This window comes from Neurospora tetrasperma, assembly GCF_000213175.1.
Source record: "Neurospora tetrasperma FGSC 2508 unplaced genomic scaffold NEUTE1scaffold_2, whole genome shotgun sequence".
In the NCBI taxonomy this organism is placed as follows: domain Eukaryota; kingdom Fungi; phylum Ascomycota; class Sordariomycetes; order Sordariales; family Sordariaceae; genus Neurospora; species Neurospora tetrasperma.
This window is the reverse complement of record NW_009799100.1, coordinates 1,176,161-1,192,249: the sequence shown is the minus strand read 5'-3', so window position 1 is coordinate 1,192,249 and position 16,089 is coordinate 1,176,161. Positions and strand designations below refer to the sequence as shown.

The 16,089-nt window shown below is 52.5% G+C and overlaps 6 protein-coding genes across 6 annotated transcripts; 3 read left to right on the top strand and 3 right to left on the bottom strand.

Moving 5' to 3' along the window:
* Positions 1–294: 294 nt before the first annotated feature.
* NEUTE1DRAFT_59525 (uncharacterized protein) lies at positions 295–2,439 on the bottom strand (the record flags this gene model as incomplete). Its single annotated transcript, XM_009850803.1, has 1 exon — positions 295–2,439. One exon carries the CDS (start codon positions 2,437–2,439, stop codon positions 424–426), a length of 2,016 nt encoding a protein of 671 aa, XP_009849105.1.
* An 858-nt stretch (positions 2,440–3,297) lies between these two features.
* Positions 3,298–4,425, top strand: NEUTE1DRAFT_78203 (uncharacterized protein; the record flags this gene model as incomplete). The annotated part of the gene is made up of 3 exons (XM_009850802.1): positions 3,298–3,816; positions 3,885–4,192; positions 4,256–4,425. The coding sequence occupies 3 exons, from the start codon at positions 3,521–3,523 to the stop codon at positions 4,423–4,425; spliced, it is 774 nt and encodes a 257-aa protein (XP_009849104.1).
* Positions 4,426–5,464: 1,039 nt separating this feature from the next.
* On the bottom strand, positions 5,465–7,198 carry NEUTE1DRAFT_128333 (uncharacterized protein; the record flags this gene model as incomplete). Its single annotated transcript, XM_009850801.1, has 1 exon — positions 5,465–7,198. The coding sequence occupies one exon, from the start codon at positions 7,196–7,198 to the stop codon at positions 5,546–5,548; it is 1,653 nt and encodes a 550-aa protein (XP_009849103.1).
* Positions 7,199–8,094: 896 nt separating this feature from the next.
* Positions 8,095–9,339, top strand: NEUTE1DRAFT_120724 (sporulation protein SPS19; the record flags this gene model as incomplete). Its single annotated transcript, XM_009850800.1, has 3 exons — positions 8,095–8,201; positions 8,260–8,453; positions 8,513–9,339. The coding sequence occupies 3 exons, from the start codon at positions 8,147–8,149 to the stop codon at positions 9,215–9,217; spliced, it is 954 nt and encodes a 317-aa protein (XP_009849102.1).
* Positions 9,340–10,312: 973 nt separating this feature from the next.
* On the top strand, positions 10,313–12,046 carry NEUTE1DRAFT_94154 (uncharacterized protein; the record flags this gene model as incomplete). Its single annotated transcript, XM_009850799.1, has 2 exons — positions 10,313–10,999; positions 11,058–12,046. 2 exons carry the CDS (start codon positions 10,372–10,374, stop codon positions 11,882–11,884), a joined length of 1,455 nt encoding a protein of 484 aa, XP_009849101.1.
* A 79-nt stretch (positions 12,047–12,125) lies between these two features.
* NEUTE1DRAFT_128330 (uncharacterized protein) lies at positions 12,126–14,238 on the bottom strand (the record flags this gene model as incomplete). Its single annotated transcript, XM_009850798.1, has 4 exons — positions 12,126–12,283; positions 12,345–12,518; positions 12,626–14,107; positions 14,171–14,238. 4 exons carry the CDS (start codon positions 14,214–14,216, stop codon positions 12,213–12,215), a joined length of 1,773 nt encoding a protein of 590 aa, XP_009849100.1.
* Positions 14,239–16,089: the final 1,851 nt, after the last annotated feature.

Below are 16,089 nucleotides of genomic sequence, written 5' to 3'. Positions count from 1 at the left end.
CCACCATCACTGATAAAAAACCTGGACACTCAAAACACCGCGCCTCCCGCATTCATATGATTCCAGCCAGTAATTCTTTCCGCCCGGGTCATTAAGAACGTAAACCAGTTTCAGATCCCCTCCCTCCTATCCATAACCATAATCTACCTGCCTGCCTGCCTGCCTGCCTGCCTGCCTGTTTCTTCGAGCGCCTGTTTTTTTTTTTTTTCGGAGCCATATAAGTATGTTCGATGTATGTATAGTACAGTAAAATACCGCTTGGAAAGGTATGACAACCCCCAACAGTAAAGTAGAGAAGGGAGAGAGAGAAAAAAAGGATAGTACAACACAGCCCCGTATCGTCACAAACAAGACTTCTCCTCTTGCGGCCTGATGAAACACAGGCAATAGTCTATAATCGTGAGTGTCATATTCAATGACTGCTCACATCAAATCTCCCGCTACGCCAGCCAGCAACGCATGTACCACGAGACTGACCGTCCACAGTCCCACACGCTTGAATCTCCTTACTCTGCTTTGTTGATCCTCTACGTTTCTTGCAAAGGCACGGTACACTTCGGCGCTCATGTCGTCCATGAGCCCACAGTCCCAAACGGTCCAAGCTCCGTCAAAGTCCGTCAGCCGTTTTACGATCCGGCAGCTGATGGGGATGTAGGTGCGCTTGGCGTTGATGTAGGCGACGATGGGCCGCACTAGGGCTTGGTTCACGTAGCTCATGTGTGGGTTGTTGAACAGAGGGACAGCGGCGCGGACGTCGTTGAGGTGGATGCGAAGGTCCATGACTAGGTAGGAGGGGGTTTCTTCGATGGGGGCTGGCTCTTTGGGAGTCGCGGGAGGGATCAAGGGGGGGAAGTGCTGCTCCGAGGTGGGGAGCTCATCGTGGTGGCCGGTGAGGTCGATGTCAGAGGCAGACTCCGGAATTGGCCCGCTTTCAAGGGTGGGGCTGTTGGTGTTGCTTCGGCTGTTGGGAGAAATGTTGCCGTCTAGAATCTTGAGGTAGCGGTTGCTGGTTACGGCTTCTTCCATTTTGTCGTAAAATTCGGCGACAACCTTGCTTAGACCCTCCTCAGGGTCCGCAGGGAACATGATGTCGGCAATAATATCGACATTGCCTTCGTAAATCCAGCCAAACGGTCCTTCTACACCGCGGTTCAGGTGGTCAATCTTCAGCCCATCAATCCGTAGTCGGGAGAACTTCTTCCAGGCCGAGGGAGAACCGAACTCGTCTTGGTGGTGACGGCCGTTATCTGCTGCGGACACACCGTGGATCTGTCTGGGATGAATGGTGAATAGTGATCCATCGAATGATCCGGACATGTGATTTGCTGACAAAAAGTCATAGAACAGCCATTGTTTTCGTAGCTGAGGAAGCTCGCAGGAGAAGATGGAAACGGAAAAGGGCCGGAAACCGCCTGGTTGGTGGACGGTGACCAGCAAGTCTTCCATCTTGAAGTGATCCAGTTCAAAGTCGCCAGGGTTATGTTCCTGTCTGAAGTCAAGGGGGTTGAGGTCCTCATTGCCCCAGACAACCGAAGTCCTGTCAACAACACCTCGGACACCCTTTATTTCGACGTCCTTGAGAAGACCCTTTCCGTTCCACCATTTAAGGAAAGACAAAGCCACGTTCACGGTGTCTATAGTGACGTCGAACTGGGTGTAGTTGCCATCGTCCTCTTCCACGGCAGTGCCTTCTTGTTCGGCGGCTTGTTTAGCAGCAGCTGCTTCGGCCGCAGCTTCGGAAGAACCCTTCTTGACGGAAGACTTGGGCTGACCAGGTCTCCGAGAAACAAAGACATTGCGGAAAGTGATGACACCATCTCCCCATTTGGGCACAATAGCCGACTCGAAGACAACAGTAAGGCCAGCAGATTGTGTTAGGTAGTCTCCGATCCACTTGGCCAGCGTTTCCTGGGCAAACACCGTGTTGATGAAGAGGATGATGAGGGAGAAGAAGGTAGTCGTGCCAACAAGAATCCAGACCAAATGACCGAATAAGAAGAAGGACACAAACGCTCCCCATTCGTCGGCGTTCCAGGGGCGCATGCTCCTGATGGAGAACCACTTGAATCGGACCTTGAGACGCGACCAGAACCCGCTTGCTGCCGCCAGAAGCTCTTCTTTTGTGGGCCGGTGAGGCAGATGGGGGAGGTGAGGAAGGTGAAGGTATTTAGACATGGAATCTGCTATTGATTCATGTGCGGGAGTCGGCTGGGGACCAGAACCAGAAGCCGTCTCGGTATGCGGTGGTTGCTGTGGTTGCTCGGACTTTTGCTGAGGAGGAATTGTAGAAGACTTGGCTTCGGCCTTGGTCTCGTCATGATGGCCCTTGGTCTCTTTGCCCGAACTTTGATATCGCTTTCCTGCCATGCATAACGTTGTGGTCGTGGTATTCTGTCGTATCCTTCGCAAGAGTAAAGCCTGCCGTGCCAGGTGGCTCATTTTTGCCTTTTGCGCGGCATTGTCGGATAGCGCGGATGCCTCTACCGTACTCGTTGGAGAGGGGCTGGTGGTGAGCCCAAGGAGGAGTAGACCTCCGGAGGTACAGCTTCGTAGGACATTATGGGATGGTTGTGACTGTTGATAGTGTAGTCTTTGCGATTTTGTTGCTGAGGAGAAAAAGCGACTTGCGGAAGAGGTAAATTGTCGCGTGCTCTGCTGCTGTCCGTATCGCTGATGGGTCCCCAGCGAAGTCGAGGGGCCAAGTCCAAGACTGTGACGGCAAAGTAATGGCTGACAATTTGGAAGCAGTATCGCGGCTGTGAAGAGATTCGAGGTAGTGTGAGGATCTCGTACTGAAGACCATAGCTGGCGGCCCAGCTGGGTCGTCGTAGCGCTAGTAGACATTGCTGAAATTCATACTGTCGACCGAGGAAGGGGCCTGTTTCTTTTTTTCTTTTTGTTTTCAGCGACGATGGTGATGACGACAGCTAGGTGCCGTATCCATGGTCGGTTCTCAAGGCTGAAAATCAGATGTTGTTGCTTGGTGGTGGGCCGAGTCTAGAATGACATATGATGGTGCTCCTGCTCTGACCAAGAACCTGGAGTTTGAAAAAGCTGCCGGTCCAGGTCCCGTCAAAAGTGCGTCAATGACGCTAACCTTGGGATTACAGGGATTCCTCGGTAACTGTTAGTGCATGGGCGTTGCGATTGGCAAGGGTCCTAGCCCCCATCCAGCCAATCGATAAGCTTCACTTGTGTACTCTTTTGTGGATCCACTGCTTTTTGTCAAGAATTTCCCCTCTGCGCTATCAAAATCGATAAACATCAAAATTCTGGAGATCGACGGCGCAAAAAAGGCAGACTTCGACTCCCAGATCTCCGTAATTCACGACTGTAACCCAGCATCCCGACACCTCTTTTCGTCGTCCGTCACCAGTCTCACCTCCACCCGATCTTCGATAAATCTGCCATTACTCTTGGCCGGCGATTCCCCAGAATACTACCGCCGACTTTGATCAACAAACAACTCGACTCGGCCCCTTGACGATCACCCACCGATAAACAACACATCTCGTTCAACATGCCTGCGCCAACAGCACTTCGTCAGCCTGTCGAGGCTCCCACCGCCCAGATTCCTATCCAGACCGAGCAAGAGGACGAGCTCATTCTCGATGTCAACGAGGCCGTCAACCTCACCGATCCCAGCGCCGCCGCTCCCCCTTCCAGTGACCAAGATGTGCAGATGGCTGTAGACGAGGAGGGCCGCCCCCGTTTCGCCCCCGGCCAGGACGTCCAGATCATTCGCCGCGCAGAGACCAGGAAAATTGGTATCCCGCCAAACCGCATGTCGGCCCTCAAGGCCAATTGGACCAAGATGTGAGACGGAAAACTACGGAAACATGTGTGAATGTTTGGGCAAGGAAGACTGACTGTTTTCCAATCAGCTACCCCCCACTTGTTGAGCACTGCAAGCTCCAGGTCCGCATGAACATCAAGGAGAAGCGCGTCGAGCTCCGCTCCAGTAGACACACCACCACCCCCGAATCCCTGCAGATGGGTGCCGATTTCGTCTCCGCCTTCGCCATGGGCTTCGACATTGACGACGCCATTGCCCTGCTCCGTCTCGATTCGCTCTATATCCAGTCCTTCGATGTCAAGGATGTCCGTCAGACCCTCGGCCCCGATGCTCTGGGACGTGCGATTGGTCGTATTGCAGGCAAGGATGGAAAGACCAAGTTTGCAATCGAGAACGGTATGTTCACCATTATGGGAGAATTGAAGAGATAACGCGGAAGTACTGACAAGATGTAAACAGCCACAAAAACCAGAATCGTCCTCGCCGGCTCCCGCGTTCATATCCTCGGTGCCTTCGAGAACATTGGCATGGCCCGCGAGTCCGTCGTCTCCCTCATTCTCGGACACCAGCCCGGCAAGGTGTACAACAACCTTCGGATCATTGCCTCGAGGCAAAAGGAGAGATTCTAAGCTCTTTCTTTCACGAAAAACGGCAATAATGTGTTACACTTCTATTGCCGCTATTCTCACCTAATGAATGGTTCACGCACGGGGCTGCATGGTTCAGTCAACAAAAAATCGACGGTTTTCATCACATAAGGGGCGAAGGTGGCATTTCGGGAGCTACGCTTAAAAAGGGTTCTGGCGTTTAGGAGTCCATTATGCTTTTGCTTTGAGTTTGGAGAATTTGAAATGGGCGATTCAGTCAGTCATGCTGGGGATATCTACGAAGGTGTGTAGAAGCGGGAGGAAGAGGACGGGATATTGGGGAGCTACCGCCTTGCGAATTTTATCAATGTGTGGTTATGATCTATACCCGGAGGACGAGAAGAGAAGACAATGAAGAGAAATATTCACCAAAAGGCGGTTTAGTGCATATTGGCTGGCAAGGTCGATTATGGTGCAGAGAAAGTGATTTGAGAAACTGATCTCGTGCGCTGATTTGGTTGAGATTCCATCCATGGTGACGGCAAATCAAGCAAAATGTAAGGGGTTAATATGATGGGCACCAATGTAGCCAGGTGAGCCACGATAGATTGGTTTCTTCGAGTCATACAAGAAGTAATCAGCGTACTTTCATTCAATCTCTTATCTCGCTTGTTCCGCATCAGTAAGTGGTCTTGTTTCTTTTACAGTCCAGATGGCGAACCGTATATCGAAATAGCAGATAGAGAATAGTCAAACCCCTCGATATTCACCTACGATAGGTGGGATGAGACCATCTTAACCCGAAGAGGCTCTTTTTGTGCTCTGACTGACCAACTCCCATGAGTCATCAAGCTTGTTGAAATAAAGTGAAGGCAAGACGTAGCAAAAAGTGATATACGTATGGGTATCTGCTGAAGAGCTAGGGTACCACCTTCGCACCATGAACCATGCATGTCCTGGAAGGACTTGCAACACTCCAAACTCCGTAATCATCTGTCACAACTTTAAGCAAAAGCAATAATCCACTAGTCACCGCCGATTTTCGTAGGCCTGGCGAATAAGCCCGGTAAACTCCAATCATCCAACCCCATAACAGCAAAAGAAATGTGCGAATAAAGCCTCCCAAAAACCCAGTCTCCATGTTTATTCTCCAGGTCATACACTACTTGATGTAGACCTCAAACTGGTTGGTCTCGTCCCTCTCAATGTCCATCGCCCCAACCAGCATGTTCTCGTTCAGCTCCTCGCCATCAAACTGTATCACAACAGTCTGCTCCGGCTTGATATCTCTCTGCTTCCGGAAAACCTGCACCATGGTACCGACCGGCGTATCCTCATAGACGGCGATCTTGAGCGGTTGGAGGTCTTTGGCCTTGAGCACCACTTTGATCTTGGTCTTCTTGACCTCAGCAGCCTCACTGCCACCTCTGGACCATCCATTGGCACCAGACGCACCGGTTCCGCTTTGCTGGTCCTCATCGTCGTCATCGTCAAGTAGCCCCAACTCCCTCTCCCTCTGCTTTTTCTTCTTCGCAAGCTCTTCCTCGTAAAACTCCTCGTGCCAAATCTCCAGCACCAGTCCAATTTTCCCCCCCTGGATGACATACCCCTCCATGGCCTCTCGGCTCGTCATGGCACCAGGAGGCAGCTGCAGCACGCCATTGGCATCCACCTTGACTCCCAGCGAAGCAATGGTGCTGTTGCCGTAAATTCGGTTCCCTTTAAACGTCAAGAACAGCTTGCCCACCATGTCCTCGGGGATTTCGCAACCGTGGAGCTCCTGCTGTCGGATCCACGTGTCTAAAATCAGCTTGAGACCTTGCTTCATCCGTCGCCGCGCAGTAAGCGGCTTGGTGTGTGGCATTCGGGAAGTGACAAGCACGTCAATAGTCCAATTGGCGTGGTCGGCTTCTAGCGCGGCGGCTTTGGTGACCCATTTGGCGAAATCATCATCGTCGTCGGCCTTATCGGCGACGATAGTGGCTTCGTGATCTGGGTCGGTTGCGGATGGTGCTGGTGGTGGAGAGGACGAGAAAGAAGCGGAGCGCTTCTTGGTGCGAACTTCGGAGACTTCGAGGTCCGAGTCGTTGTCGGAGTCGAGGGCAGCGGATTGAAAAGGTTTCCTTTTGGAGGTGGAGGATGCGCCGGGGAGGTTGAAGGAGGTCTCAAAACCTTCCAGCGGCGAGCTGCCGCGCTGAGTGGCCCGGGTGCTGCGGCCGAGTGCGGTAGGTTTTGGAGAGAAGCGGTCGGGGTTGCGGCGCTTTGAGTGTGGGGAGTACAGGTCGTCCTTCCCATGGTCGTCTTCGTCGTCGCTAAAGGCGAAGCGTTTCTTGGATGGTGTTCCCGACTTTCTTGGTGTGGTTGAAAGAGGCTTTCGGGGAGTCGGTACCCGGGCTTTGTCGGGTCGTACGATCTCTTTCCCTTTGCCCTTGACGTCCATGATCAGGTCGTCATCGTCGGAGTCAATGCGCGATGCAGACGTCCTGCTCAGTGCTGATACGCTCGAAGAGCTGGCGCCGAGAGGTGCTTCATTGTCACCTTCGGCATTGGACGACACCCTCCTTTTCTTGTTGACATGCCCTTCCTTTGGCGACTCGGAAGGCTTCACCTTTTCCTCTGATGATGCCCGCTGCAGGTCCTCCAGGACCATGGGGAAAACGTCCTTTGATCGCCGAAAGAGGGCGAGAGGGTCATCCTGGTCAGAATTGTGCTCTGGCGTATGGCTTGGGGGTGGCTCGTTGGCTGGTGTGCGTGCAACGGTGCGCTTGAAGGGCAGCGCTCTCCTTTTCTTTGGTACGTCAGTTGCCGTGTCCATGGCGGGCAAATGGTGATGTGCTACGTCTGAGAGATTGGTGTGTGCAAAGAAATGTGAGAGTGAGGTGGTGCGCAGTGATGAATCGCAAACCTAGTATGTAGATGCGGTTCGGATGCGCAGAGAAAACGAGAAAGTGGGATGACCAACAGGGTGGTGGTGATGGATTGATTGTTGTTCGAGGGAGAAGTGAGAGATCGGTTGTTGCTTGTTTTCAAAGTTTGTTTATAGTCGCGTCGAAAATTCGGACGTGCAGGTCCGTACAATTGTCCCTGTAGAGACGAAGGGCGGCTGTTAGGTTGAAGATATCGTGAATCAAAGAAGACGAGGCTGGACAAAAAAAGAAGGCGTTGATGCAACCCGGCGCAAAATGCGATCCGCTAACGGCAGACCATCCGAACTACGCTGGGTGGCGCACAGTGTGGTCACTAAACAAACAGTGCTGCGGGGCGTGTGTGGGACTGCAAGGCTGGGCCAGTCCCGTCTGGAGAAACCTAGGGAAAAAAAGGTGGGTCTTAGCCGAGGTAAACCGCGTACTGTGAAGGGAGGTACCGCCGGCAACTGAAGATGCCCTGAACGAGTCCTGAGCGAGCGCCGAAGCTTCAGTTCACAAGGAAGTAACAGCGCCGGCACCAACTGACACTGAGGTGCCGAGTGACCACCACATCGAGTCCACCACCACGGACGGGGCAAGGAAAGATGGAGATCCCTTCTCTAACACCCGTAGACCCCATGCACTAGTTCGCAACTCGCCAAAGGAACGAATGAAACGGTGTACGTGGTGTTGAAGGTCCTCTTTGGAGTCTCATCTCGATAATTTAGTTGTCTTATATACCCCATCTGTTTCTGTCTTCTACCTCTATCCTGCTTGACTGCTTCCATCAGCAACATCAACAACCATTATTTGTTAGTGATTATTATATCTTCCATCGGCGGTCAATATCACCCAAAATGAGTGTCCCAAAGTCAGAATATCTCAGCTCTGTATGGGCACCCGGCATCTTTGGTAAGTCTCGGGTGAATTTGTGCAGAGATCACAGTGTCGCTAACAATCATCATCACAGCCAACCGGGTTGTCTTCGTCACCGGTGGTGCCGGCACCATCTGCAGTGCGCAAACTCGCGCCATGGTCCATCTGGGAGCTGACGCATGCATCATTGGTCGCAACCCAGAGAAGACTGAGAAAGCTGCCAAAGACATCGCCAAGGTCCGCTCTGGAGCTCGTGTCATTGGCATTGGCAATGTCGATGTCAGGAACGTGAGTGTTGTTGCTTGGATGAACCGCAGTTGGAAAAGTCTCGCTGACCGAGTTCACAGTTTGACAACCTCAAGGCGGCCGCTGAGAGGTGCGTCAAGGAGCTGGGAGCCATCGACTTTGTCATCGCTGGTGCCGCTGGAAACTTCATTGCTCCTATTTCGGGTTTGAGCCCCAACGCCTTCAAGACTGTCATCGACATCGACACCATTGGTACTTTTAACACCGTCAAGGCCACTATCCCTTACCTCATCGAGTCGGCTGCCAGGAACCCCAACCCCAACCCGAATGGCCTCACTGGCGGTCGTATCATCTCGGTTTCCGCTACCTTCCACTACACAGGCATGCCCCTGCAGGCCCATGTGTCCGCTGCCAAGGCCGCCGTGGATTCCCTCATGGCCAGCGTCTCTCTTGAATACGGCCCTTACGGTGTTACTGCCAACGTGATTGCTCCCGGTGCCATTGAAGGTACGGAGGGTATGGAGCGCCTGGCCAGCAGCGCTGTCGACAAGCAGAAGATGACCAAGGCTGTTCCCAGCGGCAGATGGGGAAGCCGCCGTGATATCGCTGACGCTACTGTCTATCTATTCAGTGATGCTGGTAACTATGTCAATGGTACCACTCTCGTCGTTGATGGCGCTGGATGGAGGCGACAGGGAGGAAACGACATTGGCATTGACGAAGGCATGGAGTATCCCGACTTCCTGCTCACTGGCCAGATCAGCAAAAACCTGAAAGACGGGAGAAAGCAAAAGTCTAAGCTTTAAAACATGGGATTCCAAAAATGTTATCAGTTTGTCACACCGGAGCGTTTGTGATACTATCGGGCCATGCCACGGCAGCATGATTGCAAGGCGTTCGGGTCGGAGCAGGCGTGCTAAATGATTGCATATCTCTCTGCTACTGGTGACGAGTTCGCTGTTATATCAGGCAAATCAAACAAAGATCCTCGAAGAAGATTTGCAGACAAACCACGGGCATCTACAATGACGGGCATCGGTCGAGTTTGTGAGGTGTGAGTCCCAGGTGTCTCCGGGCCGAGCCAAGTTCATGATCCACCGTCTCTTATCGCTGCCGGCAGTTCGGCCGGGGGTGGCCGGGGGTGGCCGGGAGGGGCGGTAGGTACCCTGCCATTAAAAATCTTAACGGGCGAGCGCGATCACATACCCCACTACCAAAAGTACCTGTTAGTCAGGGCCGTTGACAAGATTTATAGGGCTTATCTACTGGGATTCTACGTTTGCGGTTCAGATATGATGTGGATGTTGTCGAGTGTCTTTTGTTTACTTTCAGATCTGCTTATGTCTGGTGTAGATAACAGACGAATCGTTTCTCCGCGGTACTTTATTATTGTATAAATGTAGTGTAGTGTATTTTGCTACCCTCAAAGTGATGATTCATCGCTGTTTACACCACTACACATATCCCGAGCTAGCCAGCTTCCAAGGTCGTATCAACACCTTGATAGCTCCAGCGGAGAAACATAGCATGCCCCGAGGAAGTCCTCCATCGTTGGCCACCCCCTGTCAGCACCTGCATCTCCAGACTCCTCCTCAGTGGCACCTGCTGTCCACTCTTTCTTTTCCTAGTCCACTGGCACTTGACAAAAGAAAGAAGCCAAATCCGTGTTCGATGCCCAAAACATGGAAGCTTTCCAAGTGGGGTTGGCCATGCTTACCATGCTGTGTTTCCATCCCCCACTGTGTCGATCATTGGTTGAACATGAGGGGCAAGAACATGATAATATCTCTTTCTTATCGTGGGTTGAAGTCTCTAGGACAGCTTAAATAAAACTTCTCTGCCCTTGGCTTCAAGAAACTGTTCCTCTCCTTTTCTTGTCCAAGCCTTTCACTGGGGGTTTCATCCATCGCATAGGTCATCACATCTCGGAAGTTCGGGACAATACCACCCGTCAGTCACCATGCACACCAAGGCTCTTCTTCTCGCCTCCATCCCCGCGGCTACGGCTGCCGAGACCATCCTCGGTGCCTACATCTTCAGCCGCCACGGTGACCGCACCACCAAGGCCTACTCTCCAACGAAGCTTACTGCTCTCGGTGCTGAGCAAGTCTACCTCTCCGGCTCTTGGTATCGCTCCCGCTACATCGACGAGAAGTCCTCCACCCGCATCAACGGCATCTCGTCCGACCTCGCCGATCTCACTGAGCTCGCCGTCACTGCGCCCGCCGACAATGTTCTCCAGGGTAGCGCTGGCTTTTTCCTCCAGGGCTTGTACCCTCCTGCTGGCTCTGTCAACTCTCAGAAGCTCGCCAATGGCACCACGATCGAAGCTCCTCTGAGCGGATACCAGTACATTCCCGTCAACTCTGCGACAGTGACGAGCCGCGGCAGCAACCAGGCCGAGTCTAGTGCCTGGCTGCAGGGAAACAGCGGGTGTCCAGCTGCCGTGAACAGCAGCCAGGCGTATTTCCAGAGCAAGGAGTACCTCGAGCTTCTGGGGAGCACCAAGGAGTTCTACCAGAGCTTGTTGCCTGTTTATGAGTCAACCTTCCCCAGCGAGAGTGCCACCTTCAAGAACGCTTATAGCAGTACGTACTCATTTTACTCCTCCCCTCAGCCTGTTCGCCTGAAGCTAACCGTCAACAGTCTTCGACTACATCCACGTCTCCACCATCCACAACGCCTCCATCCCTTCCTCCAACCTTCTCACCCCTTCTAACCTCCAAACCCTCTCCGACCTCGCCAACATCCACGAGTTCGGTCTCGGCTACAATGCCTCGTCGCCCATCCGCGCCGTCGCCGGCTCCGTCTTGGCGTCGCACATTGTCTCCACCCTCAACTCCTCCATCTCTTCTTCTTCTTCTCAAAAGCTTAACATCCAATTCGGCCCCTACGGCACTTTCGGCTCCTTCTTCGGCCTCTCTCAGCTTCCTTCCGTGTCGCCGGACTTCACCGCCATTGTCGACTATGCCAGCTCCATGACTTTTGAGCTTTTTACTACTTCTTCTTCCTCTTCTCCTTCGGAGAACGAGGTCTCTGTCCGTTTCTTGTTCGCCAACGGTACTGCCTCGGACAGCAACCCCGCCAAGGTATACCCCTTGTTCGGCCAGGACAAGACGGAGTTGCCGTGGACGACTTTTGTGAGCGAGATGAACAAGATTGCGCTCGAGGGAGGCAGCAAGGAATGGTGCGATGCTTGTGGAGAGAAGACGGGAGAGTGTGCTGATTACTACCCTGCGGAGTCCGCTGGTGTTGCTGCTGCTGCTAAGAGTGGCAGTGGAATGAGCAATGCTGTTGCTGGTGTTATTGGTGCTATGGTTACCCTGGGTGTGGTGCTTGGTCTGCAGGCTCTGATCTTGGGCGTAGGTGGACTGAGGTTGACTAAGAGGAGAAAGCAGGATCCCAGTGAAGTTTTCCAGGTTCCGGCTGGCAAGACTAGCTTTTCGGATACTTCGTCTACTCAGAAGGCTTAAATCGGAGGGGACGGTTGGGGTAGTTGTCGACGTTGATGCTGATATGATGACATGATATGTTATGAGAAAATAGCGAGCAAAAGGGGGGAGTTCAGGGAGTGAACAGCAGCTACTCGCTTGGGACGAAATCAAATAAAGATTCTTAAATAATGTTGATGGCCGTAAGGGATGGAGTGATTGTGTATTTGATTCCTGCGAGTGTCTCATACCCCGAAAATCCTTCGTGAACACTTCTCCACATCTTCTCTTCCATCACAGCGTACAACACAAAAAACGAGGGTATCATATTAAAAATTAAATCGTATACTATAATGGTGCCGCCAGCCGGCTATCGCAAATGGCAAAGCTCCAGAATATCGTGGCGATAAGAGAAGCTGCGCAAACGCTTTCCGTAGATATCTGAGCAGCAAAAAATCAGTGAGTGGTCCATTCACATTCCCAAGTTGTTCGATCAACTTACAAAGCGGAATCGTAAGCAAGCAAACAACCAGCTGCACACTTCCCAAGGCATTGAAGATCTTCGCAGCTTTAACACTGCTCTGGATGAGCCAAGGCCACGCTTTGAACGTCAACGCGAAGCTGAAGAAGTTCTTGAAGATGATCATAGCCGTAAAGCCTTCAATCACGATGTCACCTGTTTTTTGAAAGTCAAGTCAGTCAGCAATCAGTACACCAGCCAAAGAAGTCTCGCCACCAAACAACCACCACTCCAGCAGCACAAGAAGAAGAAGAGATACTCACGATAAGCATCGACAATATAAAGACTCCCCGCCACCGCACCAATCACCATCCCCGCGACCTCCAGCCCAAAGAAAGTCAACGGCACCGCATAATGATACTTGCCGTACAACATCCCATCCAACGTAATCCCAAACCCATACAGCCCCGCACAGCCCAGCACCATCTGCGGAATCACCAAAACCAGCCTAAATTCCGGCTCATAGACACCCCCGTTCCACTTGGTCATCAACCGCGCCGACCAATCAGATAGTCCACCAGCGATAGCGAAGCCGATCAATGCCCCGACAAAGGCACCGGTGTAGGCGTACCCCGTTTGTACTTCGTCCCACCACAAGGGAACGGAGATGAAGAAGAAGGCCATGAGCACGCCGATGAAGACGGTCCAGCCGATGAGAAGGCCTTGAATCAGGCAAGCCCAGAGGAAGGCCGGGTGCAGGAGGAGAGGGAGGGGCCGGAGGGTGAGTTTCCAGAAGGAGTCGGAGGATTTGCGGCCGTTGAAGAGGGCGAGGGATTGGACGAATGTGGATTTTGGTGGGGTGGTGGTGTTGGGAGCGCCAGTTGAGGAGGCAGGGGCTTCCGTTGCTGTATGGATGTGTTCTTCGTCCTTGGGGGCGGTGGTGCTGTCGGTGGAGGTTTGGTGGGAGGGAGCTGGGTGTTGTTTGAGTTCCTGCTCCTGCTCCTGGTCAAGCCCACGATCTTTGGGGGCATCATCGTCTTTCTTCGTTGCCGAGAAGCGCGGTGTCGGGTCACGACGGTAGGCGGTCTCGGGACAGAACAAGTAGACAGCCGGGAGACACACGCCAGAGAAGATGGCGACGAACCAAAAGGTCCATTGCCAGCCCATGTCGTTGCTGATCTTGCCGACTAGAATGGGGGTGAAGAAGGCACCGCCAAAGACCGCCAGGTTGGTGAAGGCCATGCGCTTGCCACGCTCATGGACAAAGTACAGGTCGCCAACGGCCGCGTTGACGAGGGATTCGAAGGGGGCGGCCGCAACGCCCTGGAAGATCCTCGACCATAGAAAGTTCGTGTAGCTTTTATTGCCCGAAGCAGCTGTCCAAATGCTGGTGACAATCAATAGAATCGTGCCTAGGACAAATAAATGTCTTTTGCCCCATATACGACTGGACGGGACAAATAGAAAGGCACTCGCGCCGCAACCAAGGAGGAAATAACCAGTGAGGAGGGAAGCCTTGACAAAGGTGACATCTTTCAGGGTGCTGACAAGGAGTACAGTGTCGGCAGCGAGGATAGGGCCTAAGGCGGTGGCGAAGACCGAAGTGATGGAGAGGACGAGGGTGATGAGGTCGCGGCGCCAGAGCGGCCAGTTCAAAGGATCATTTGGATCATCTGTTGGTTGAGGGACCAGGACGATGGGCACTGGGCCGCTTCGGTCGCACTTGAGATGTTCATGGGCGCCGTCGGTGGCATATTGTGGTCTCTCTGGGTCATCGAAATACTGTGTTGTCCCTGATAGATTGGCTAGTTAGTACACAGGTCGTCCGAGTTGCTGAAGGCTCGAGAACTATGAACATCTTCACACACCAGGGACATGTTCAAGGACTCGGTCCTCGAGAATTCCCAATCCCATCTTGTGCCTCGGTATCTGACACGCCTGGGTACCTCTACGGGTAGGATTCAGTGTGTGTAACAAATTGGATAAAGAGCTCAAGAAGCTTTCAAGGTGTAAGTGGCATCGCGATCAAGACCGACTGATTCTTTTGGTCGCGGCTCGTGCCGTCAAGGTAGTTGAACTGAAGCAATGAAACCCGCAAAAAAATCACAATGAGATAAGCAAATGCGATAATGAACGTCGACAGATGCCTCGTCTACTTGCACGTAAGCAAGTGTTGATTTGGCTTTGACAAGTGGATGGTAACCAACGAGTTGGGCGCAGTCAAGAGGCAGTGGAAATTTCGAGGAGACGAGAACTGTCTCTGACTGGCCTTCCAGCTCGCTGCTGAAACCCAAGGTTACCTTTTCCAGGGCTTTTCACACGCCTGGTTCGGAGCTTACTGGCCAATATCACCGAGTGTCTGTGTGTCTTGGCGGGAAAAGTATCGCCGATGTCAGCCACCAAAATCTCATGAGAGTGCCGGATCTGGTGATGGTTCCCAACACCATGATTTTGGTTTTACTTTTCGAGATACCGCTCTTCTCCCATTAAGGCAGCTATGTGTTCGCTCTGTCAATACCCATAATGTGCTTGACAGCCAAGTGAACCCACCGCCATCTTGACCGACTGCGGTTTCTCAACATATTTGATTCAGCCTCGGATGATCAGCAACCCGCGACAAAGAATCTGGGGACTGCACCGACCCCGGAACCAGCCCCTGAAAGCTTGACTTTGGTCTGTTGTGGGCTCTCGCCACCGTTCTATTGGTGCTGTGTGCAGCGGAGTTGGTGTCCATCATCTTCCCCGATGGTGAACAGGGCATAACCCGGCACGTGGGCACCCTGGTACAGTAGAAACCCCTGCTTTTGCTAACCCCCCCTTTTGCTAAGGATTTCCACTGCCCGCATTCCCTCTGGTGGCTAGGACTGCAAACTGCTAATTGCAACGCTGGTGGCCCGGATTAGCAAAAGCAGGGGTTAGATTTTGGTGGGAGAGAGCACTTATACTCTTGTATCGGGGGGGCAACTGGCTTAAGTGACCCACGTTTGGCCCACTTTTTTGGTCCATCAGTGGGCTTCTAATGGCCAAGAGGCTCATGTCTGGTCTGTGCGTGAGCACCCTCTTTTGCAAAACCCCCCCTTTTGCTAAAAAATCTGGCTGCCGGGATTATTAGCAAAAGCAGGGGTTTCTACTGTAGTAGTGTAGTGGTGATGTTGATGGTTGCTTGTAAGCTTTTCAACAGATAGTTTTGGAAGTCCTTTGCGGATAGTTGCGATTCTCGAGGTTTGAAAAGAACGGGGAACAAACTGCGCCGAGGTTTATGCGTAAAGACAATCCTTTTGGCTTCGAGGAAACTGCGGCTAAGTAGACACAGCCAAGCTCAGATACCGAAGATCGGATGCCAGCTGGTCTCCTATCAAAGAGTAAGATCCCTACGAGGTGAGACGTTCGAGGGAGTAACTCCGGGCCCGATCAGCAGTCCCAGTGGTCATTGTGGGTTCGCTTTCCTTTGCTTTCCTGTTTTCCATCACAACATTATCGGAAATACACAGTTAAGGTTTCCAGGTAACACGGCTCACGTCCTCCGCTCTAGTATAGTGTACAAAGTTTAAGGGGCGGGTAAATACACATTAAGCACATTTCACCTTTTCGAAAAGGAAACGAGCGAGTTCCAACACAACGGCTGCCTGATCTCTCACCACGTTGCTTAGCTCAATTCAAGCTTCTCATTGGCTTCCACTAGTGCTACCACTTTGGTCAGGTACCTCCTCCATCCTGGCTTGGATCGAGTGGCCAGGCGAGCTGCCAGGGGTTCGCGGCCATCGCTACCACTCTAGGGGCGTTGATT